General features: G+C 42.2%; 1 protein-coding gene across 1 annotated transcript in view; it reads left to right on the forward strand.

Annotated features, from left to right (window-relative positions):
• Positions 1 to 462: 462 nt before the first annotated feature.
• The window catches only part of LOC103780327 (lipoma-preferred partner homolog), a gene marked incomplete at its 5' end in the record, with an annotated part of 70,974 nt that continues 62,187 nt past the window's right edge, over positions 463 to 9,249 (forward strand). The window contains one exon of the mRNA XM_008947992.1: positions 463 to 586. Coding sequence (XP_008946240.1) covers positions 463 to 586 — 124 coding nt within the window. The remainder of the gene's footprint in view (positions 587 to 9,249) is intronic.

The following is a 9,249-nucleotide window of genomic DNA, read 5'->3' on the forward strand; positions in this document are numbered from 1 at the left end:
AGCAGCTTGGGATTCTGTGTGTTTGTCCATTTACTCCACCACTGTAGGAATGATTGTTCTAGCATCTTTTATATTGCATTGTTAAGTGATGGAAGCTTTTGCCAAATCCAAACTGAAGTGCTTCCAATGCCTTTTTCAGTGTTGGAAAATGTTTGTATCAAGTTATCCTTGGAATAATTTTGTCCTTTATTTATCATTATGTGCTACCCAGTAGACACCTAATTATGAGGCACTGAATACTTCTCATTCTAGGAGGATATATAGCACTTCACTGGGTATTTTTAGGAGCCCATTTTCATTACGTTAAATGAGATGTTTACTTGCGTGAATCCCTTGGGTTTTTAAAAAAGCAAAAACAAGACAAAGAATGGAGCTCTACAGTGAACAGCCAAGAGACCCGCTTACTGTGGGCAACTGCTTTTATACCACATCACAGGCTGGTTTTCTTTTTTTTTGTTTCAGAGTGGGTATCCAAGCTCTGTACCCGCATCAAGCACTCCTGCCTTCAGGCCTGAGGATGAGCTGGAACATCTGACCAAGAAAATGCTGTATGACATGGAGAATCCTCCTTCTGATGACTACTTTGGTGAGCAGTGCCATGTCATGTTGAATCAATCTGTCTGTAGCCTCTTTCTGTATTCACTAGGTTGAGTAACAGGGGAGACCTGACAGCTGTGCTGTTAGTGTAGTGGCATTCGTATTGGTGGATTTGCTTTCCATGCTTGGGCTGGAAGTGTAATCATCCATAGAAATTCCTCTGTAATGTCAGCATAAATCTCATGCTCACTTGCTGTATGTTTACAGTCTTTCTGGTTATGAAGTTGAATTTTTCAGCGTCTGGTTCATTTTCACACCATCTATCTGCAGCTTCTAGGCTACCAGTCTGAATTCAGGTGTGGTGCACTCTCTTGCCCACCAGCCCCATCCCTTCTCCTGTAACTGCAAAAAACCTGGAAGTGTACATGTGTTCTGCTCCCAAGACATAGATTTTATTTCCTGTGTGCTGGCATAGATTAAAAGGAAATCTATTTTGAGTCAGTCAGGTTGGTTTTACATGGGGACTCGTTAGCCCAGAACGAGGTCCAGCAAGTATGAGGAAGACAAATCTGAACTGATTGGCTCATCTTCCTTGCCTAGAAAAAGAAAGTTAAGCAGTTGATGTCTTATCTCAGGCATCTGCAGATGTGAAATGTATGTCTTGCCTTTTTATATAACATGGATTTTGGCCTCTGAACTCTACATTCAAGTCAAGAGCCTCTGGCACATCTGATCCATCTTGTCTGTATACTTGAGTTTCTTATGGGCTTGGCTGATAGTGTTGGTAGGGGACAAATTGCTGTAGTTTGTAGAGTTGAGGACTTGGATAGGCCATTCATTTTGTGTTCTTTGTCTTCCTTGATTTCATCATTTCTTAAAAACTTCATTTAGTTTGCCCCCTAGGTCTATTTGCTATAGATGTTGGCTGAACCAAAACATTTCTGGCTTAAAGAAACTTTTATGGTTTGATTTAATCAGAAAGCAAATGGGACCGAGGTTCCCGTAAACTAATAAACGAGGAGCTTGCAATGACAAGGATCTGATTACATGAGAAGGTCAAGATATTTTCATTAACAACCATTGCTCTTGTAGATGGGGTTGATGTCAGTCTCCGTTCTCCATCAGTACCTTCTACCTTCTATGGTCTCTACTCTCACAGCCGAATTGTCTTCTCTATAAACATTGATAGTCATCAGAATTGATGACTAGCAGAGATCTGAAGTGCAACCAAGAATGACTAAGTGAAGAGAAGATAACCAGAGATCATCTTCTGTGCTGCTGCATTTGACTTAATCTCTACCCATATCCATTTGTGTTCACTCTGATGTTTTAAAAGCAAAGCAACAAGAAAACAAATATAACATGTATCTAGCCATTAGCATGGACAGGCAAGAAACCTTTTTCCCACTCTTGGCAAACAAATGGCTGAAGCCTTGAAGCATGAGATTTGATCACAGTAATTCTCTTCATGCAGAGCTGTAGGTGGCAGGAGATGGTTGATGGACCAAATCCCACCACATTCTCCAAGAAGAGAAGAATAGTTAGCCCAAGAAGGTAGACAGGTGAACAAAGAATTTGAAGATTCACAGAATCCAAGGTAAGAAAGGACCTTGCCGTTCAACTACCTGATGTCCCACTCTTGTTTTCTCCCAGAAACATGATTGAATCATAACTTTAAAAAAAAAAAAAAATCTAATCTTATCGTAAAGATTTCAAGCAATGGTGAGTCAACCACCTACCCCGATAAGCTGTTCTAGGGATTAATTTTCCTCACAGCTCAGAAATTGCTTCCTGAAGTGGAGCTTTAGTTTTGTTTAGCACTTGTATTTATGAAGCTGAAATGCTCAAGTTTTGCAGACTAATACTGTGTCACTAAGATAGCTCTGATCTGTTTGAGAGTGTGGTACATCAAAGTTTTTTTCATCTAAAAGGGATGCATAGCTCAAAGGGTTGGAACATAAAGTCTCTCAACGTTAGGTCATCAGTTTGGCTATCAGATGGGAGGTCAGACCAATGCCGTGCCAATAGCTCTTAATTCAGGAGAAGACAAGAAAATGGAAAGGAAGCTCCAGAGCAGTCAGAAATTTGGCCAGTGTTGTTTACATAAGCAGCAGCATGATCAAAGATGGAATAATCATGCATGATGCAAGCTGGAAGATGAAAACCAAACAACAATCATAGTCCTGCCTCAGGCAGGTGATGTTTAATTACAAGCTGCACCTGACTGATCTTCTAATTGCACCGAGTCAGTGCCACTGAAGGTCATCTCTGAAGCCATGTCCAGCCTCGGCATTCTTGATGTACAGAAGAACCATGTGTTGGGCTGAACTCCTCCTCAGCCCTCTCAGCATGCTGTGCACCATGCAGCCATTTGGGAGACATGGCCACAACTAATTATATACCTACCAAGAAAAACAAAACAAAACCAGCAGTTCTAGAGCACAACTGCTTTATATGGTCAGATAAAATCAAAGAGGTTGGCTACCCTCATCCTCCTACATTTTTTCCATCTTGAGCTACTCCCAGGGCAAAATGGTCTCTGGAGTCACAGTGGATGGGGCTTTTTGATACGGCAGTGCAGGCCAGGAGTTTTGTATTAATTCTGGCTGTGTCAGAGCTAAATACCCATCTATTGAGCTGTCAGCCAGTGCCTTTCAGTAACTTCGTGTTCATGTGGAAAGAAAAATTAAATGTGGGAGGAAAAAGGAGTCTTTCAACTTTGGTTAACTGTCTTAACCAATATCTCTGCCTTTGTTCTTTATTTGTTTAGCATAGTAGCATGGATTGTACAAGATTCATATGGCACATTGATCAAATAATCAGAAAAAGGACAAATGGGCTGAGACATTGACTCTGATTTGCATTAAATATCTTCTGCCTGAGGTCTAAGTGCCATGGTAATTGTAGCATACCAGATAGCTGTCAGCTAATCACTTTTATTAGTTTGAATTTAGAAAACTGGATTTCAGCATATTAAAAGTTGGTTAAGAGCAGATAGGTTTTGAATTGAGGAATCTAATTAACCTTGCTAGAAAGCTGCAAGGCGTTATATTAAGTCATGAAAATAATTTGTTGGAATAATTACGTTTGAACTGTCAGGCTGGAGAAAGGTCATTTTACTTGGCCTGTCAGCACTCTGGGGTCTTTTCTGTAACCATCTTCCTTCTGCAATTTCACTTGCCGTATCTCTGGGTTTTGATCAAGCCATCTTGATTCTGGAGTCAGCATGGGCAGGGTGAAGGTTCCTGGGAAGGCTAGAGGAGTAGGAGCTGCTGAAGTTGTCTCTTTGCCTTGGAAATGCTGACTGGTACTGCTGGCAGACCAAGTGAGCTGAGTTCAGGAGCAGGACAGACAGCACTTCCATCAGGTCTGTGCTCACTAAACCTCTCTCCAGCTTCCCTGGGTGGAAATTACTGAAGGTGGGGCTTCAGAGTTGGGGGAACGGTGAAGCCAATGACAGCTCACGCAAGCACACGCAGCTGGCAGCACATCTGGTTCACTCTGTGTTCCTGGGGAGCCCGGGTGTGTGGTGAGAGCCAGAAGCAGCATGCTGGAGAAGACACTTTGGAGCAGTAGGATCACAGTTTGCAGGTGTTTTTTGCCTAAACTTACCACAGCAGCACAATCCAGTCACTGGGAAATCCTCTAGCTGCCACTGGCAAGGCAGTGCATAAGCGTGGAAATATCATCACTAAGCATAGAAATTAAAAAAAAAAACCTAACCAGTGTGAATTTTTAGGAGTTAAATGTACACACTGGGTATTCTGCCCCACTTAGCTTTGTTGAAAGGCCACACTACCATACTAAGCACCCCAGTCTTTGGTGTATATCCCCTCCTACCCTTGTGTAGGTTATGGAGTGACTTCTCCTGGGAAGTCCTTGGCAGATCAGTAAATTGAAGTCTCTTAAGTCTAAGCTACTCTTCGTTCTTTACTGCTGCTTCAGTTGCTGATCTGTGGCAGTTGGCTGTCTTTAATCAAATCCCTTTTTATTAGAAAGGATTCCCAAATGTGTTACACACTGTGCAGTAGGGATGGTTTCTCTCTGTCACAGCCCTCCCCGTTGAAGAGTGTGATATTGTGGATAGGCGCATCTGATGTGTTGGAAAAAAACTTTGTGGGGCAGAAGTTGGGTAAGGTTAGGGGAGGAGAAATGAATGTTTACAGGAGATTAGGATGAAACTACCAAAAGCGGTTGTTGGCCACCATGGGAAATTAAAGGCCTTGATTTTACATTAAAAATAAACAAAATACACACACACAAAGATTACAACTGCTCTGGACCACTGTTTTAAGTCTTACAGAAAGAAATTACTTCTGGCAGCTTATCGGTCCCTATCACCACGCAGACAGTGCTGATTAAGACTGGAAATGTGCCATCGGGGCCCCTCATCTCCTGTTGCCTTCTGGACTATGTCCCAGCTGAGTCACTCCCCACAGCCGAGGAGTTTCCCTGCCTGGTGGGAAGAAACTTTCACTCGTATTTTACTGTAAGCGCTCAGAGCAACCAAAGGAACCACCAGTAGCAGTCTCCTTTTGTAGTTCCAGAGTGCTGTTGGGATGCACATGGGGAGGAGAGGTACCAAGATGGTCCTGTTGAAAATGCTGTTTGTGCAATAAAGGGACATTGATTTGTCTCAGAGCTTGTAATTCAGGATCTGTAGTTTTGTTGTGTATATGCTGTGTGCTCTGACTTCAACAATGGAAAAGTTAGGCTGAGGAGCAAGGCCAAAAAGCAGGATGCTTGACTTCCTTCTCTGCTTTCCACCCTGATCTTTTGTGAGACCTGTGGCAGATCATTTTGCCTTTGCAAACTTCCTTTTTTCCGATTTCACCCTATTTGCAGGGCACTTAGTCTGCACAGTCCTTCAGAGAGGAGCTGATTAACAGCAGCAGTTGTGGGAGAGCCCCCCATGGACAAGCTTTCACTTCCAGTGGTTCTCTGAGGTGCTGTGTCACAGTTAAGACTAAACAACAATAAGTGACAACAATATTGAAGCCATTTACTGACTTTGTGTCTCCATTAGGCTTCCATAAGTTAAAAATCCTTCACTAACTGAAGACCTCATATCAAAGATTTTCCCTAATTTTACTTCTTGAGAGGCAGGACATAGGTTAGGAGGAAGCAGTCCAAGTTAGGTATGGGAGAGAATGTGGTAGATTCATAGAAGCTTCAGATGAGGAGGCACACAGATGAGGAGGCACACTAGGCTGTCCAGGTATGACATCCTTCACTTAATGGTGTCTTTGTTGCCTTTGACACAGCTCTGTGCAATGAACAATTCTAGGGTCTCTAAATTGGGCATGTTCTGCATTGCACTTCAGCCTTCATCAAGCATTTCTGATGCCTTTAAGAGGCTCAGGTAGCCTCTTGATTTCATATGAATTACCACCAGAAAAAGAAAATGAAAGTTGTTGTATCTTGCCTGTATTCCTAAGTCTCTTCTGAAAAGGTTATCATTAAAAGATGCATATTATTATTACAAGAGCATAATTACATCATCGTTTTGCCATGTAATGTGATGTGTCATCATGCCTTTCATTTAAAGGCAGGGTTTCGGGTGCAAGACAGCATATGCCTTCATCTGAACAACATCTGGGTCAGAAAATAGTAGGTTAGATTTTCAATGACTGATGAGCCGACAGTCATTTGCTGTTACGTAACTGCTCACAAAAACAGGAAGAACAGACACATAATGGGGACCCTTTTCTTCTTTGTAGTTCAAGTTATTATTTTTTATGTTCAAGCCATATTCTAGCATTTGCACACAGCCTCAAAGGCTGCGTTCAGGGAGGTCATGGTGCGGTACCACCAACATCCATCTGCCCTCTTGTGGCCTGCCGCAAGGGGAGTCACCCTCCCTCTGCTCCCCAGGGGCTTTAATTACCCTGCTAAATGGCTTTCAGAGCCTGTTTCTTCAGTCTCACTTCTGTCAGTGTTTGCCACCCCCATCTAGCTTGCTTTCGTGAGTCCTGTGACTGCCAGCATCCTTGCACAGCAAGTGCAGGGAAAGTATGGAGAGCAAAATTATAAGGACACTCTCAACGTAACCTACAGGGTCAATTTTGGCCCATAGTTCCTAAAGTGGGAAGAGAAAAAAAGGAGGCCAGTGAGTGGCTGGAGAGTAAAATATACCACATCTGCATGCATTTATCTCCAGCCATGAGAAAGACAAGAGAAAACAGGGAGGCCGAGGCTGTGTGCTAGTTTGAGTTGCTTTTCAGTATTTGAACTATTCTGTAGATGGATACAAAAGTTTGATTCTTCCTGCCGTTGAGGTAATCCACATCCTACTCTGCAGTAATTGTGGGGAAAATGTTTTCTGAAGGTAACCACCTAGATATTTTTTATGCCAGGGATCTTAGTCTTTATAAAGTCTGAAGTGCACATCTCTTAATGAAGATCAAGCAGATGTAGTGGTCAGGAGTGAGGGAAGGTTGCACTCCTGTAAGCCCTGAGCGCTTGGTACCCACTTGTGTCAGGAGGAAGGACACTCAACGTTCCCTTTTTCTTCATCCATACAAGAGTGGACTAGACATTGAGTTGTGAGTGTTTCTGAAGCACCGTCTCTTCAGAGACCAGCACGGCTTAACAGATGTGATCTAAATCTTTCATTGGAACCAAAATTACCCTTTGGGTAACAAAGTAGGGGATAAAATGCCAGCTAAAACAGGTAGCAAGGAGCATAACTTGCTTGGTGGTTTTAAGTCCTTGATTTAGCTTGGTTTAGAATTGCTGGCAGTCAGTCAAGACATTTTTACTTCTAAACAGAACTGATTTGATGCAGGAGTCATTTAATGGAGAATAAGCATAGATTACCAAGGTAGCATTTCAGCAAAGGGATATCCCTGATCACCCATGTGCTGTGAAAGAAAGGTGGGTTTCAGGCCATGAATGGAATTAGGTCTGTCCCAACAGTCAGTAAATGAAAGTTGACAACTTCCTGCTGTCTTCTAAAAGATGTGAAATGTGATAATGAAATATCAGGGATGTGTCTCTCTAAAGTATGGCTGTATTCTACAGGATTCTTCAACTTGTCTCAAAATTAACACATCCATATAAAAAATATATCCATAAGGGTGGTAGATATTTCTTATGTTGTGATAGGGCCCTTACTGTGCTAGGAATTGTACAAATGAATAGCAAAGCTCAGCCTCTTTCTGGAAATACTTTGGACAATGATGAGGCTACTAGCTAAACCCCCTAAAATTAATAGTCCTACATGAAAGCAAATTAAATCTTTCTACCTTTATTTGAGAAGCAGTTCAAAGACTTGCATGCCCCAGATAAACTCTCTACAGACTGAAATGGCTGAAGAATTGATAATGAGCCATCAAGTCTTCGGCTGCAGGTCATTAGTCTGTAGCTAGCTCAGGTCATTAAGAAGTGAAAGTGTGACCTGCCTCATTGTTGTTTCCTGCCCCACATGAAATGAGTTGGCTGGTCTCAGGAGGGTTCTCTGTAGGTACATCATCACCTCACTAAAAGCCATAAATTGTGGCACCTGGAGGACCCCTGGTTGGGAATCTCCTTGAGGAGGCCAGGAGCTGAAGGTAGACTGTTAGTCTAGGGGCATGTGGGGTGAAGAAGGTTTGTTATACCTCTACTACTGTTAGACCTGTTCTATGGAGATGACTGAAACCAGAAGTTTCCATCAAGGATTTCATAAGCACTAAATTCTCATGCACAGGTATTTTAAGCAGGGGTGTATGTATGTGTGTCTATGAATGAGTAAGAATGTTTTTATGGATTCTAGTTTTATAGAAGTAATCTTCATTTCAGATAGAGCTTTGGAGTGTTTTAAGCCTCAGGACTTTATTCTTTTGGTCATAACTTATGGCTAAGTTGTGGAGAGAGAGATAGGCAGTCAGTTTTGCAGCTGGAGTTGGAAATTACACTTCTAGCCATGCAGTCCTGGACAAATCTTTGTCCCAACAACATGAAAGCAGTTTAATTTCTCTTTGTTTTGAGTGAGTTATGCACATGACCTGGCATAAATGAACCCTTTTTTTTCCCTCTATTAAGACTGAAAACAGCTCACCTATTGTTTAAAGCTTGTTGCACTAAATTTGAAGTTGCTTCTGTGTTATATTATGGCTTATTTATCCTGCACTAACATCTAAGGCCTGCTAGCAAGACTGTGGTCATGCTGCACTATGTGCAGATTACACATGAAGGAGGAAACTGCATCCCTCAGCTCCCAAACTGAAAATGGGGCAAGGGCCAGGAAATTATTGTTGCCCTTAATTTACAAACGAGGGGCTGCCTGGCAGAGTTTACATGACTCATTCAGAGTCATGCAGAGAACTAGTAGCAAAGTGGGAATTGAGCCTTGAACATTCTTGCAAATTTTGTGCCTTACCCACAGCCTTGACCAGGCTCTTTATTTTGTGTGAAAATCAACAAAAGGGACTCATGAGCCTTGTCTGATGAGAAATCACAACTGATCTGAAGGCTCTTCCCATCATTTAGCTCTCAAGCCCTATTTTCTAGAGTTAATAACATGACTGTGAAAATAAGAAAGGGGGGTGGGGGTGGGGTGTGAAAGTGCTCCAGGATTGCACTTGATAATTTTGACTGCTGTTAGTATAATGTACCCACTAATGCTATCACACTGCAGCATTTAGATAGTTCAAGGCTATTAGGAAAATTGATAATTCACCAAAAGTGATCTGTTACTTTCAGGCTAGCAATCACCATTCCACGGGGGGG

The sequence above is a fragment of the Merops nubicus genome, unplaced genomic scaffold (assembly GCF_000691845.1).
Source record: "Merops nubicus isolate BGI_N331 unplaced genomic scaffold, ASM69184v1 scaffold379, whole genome shotgun sequence".
NCBI classification, from domain to species: domain Eukaryota; kingdom Metazoa; phylum Chordata; class Aves; order Coraciiformes; family Meropidae; genus Merops; species Merops nubicus.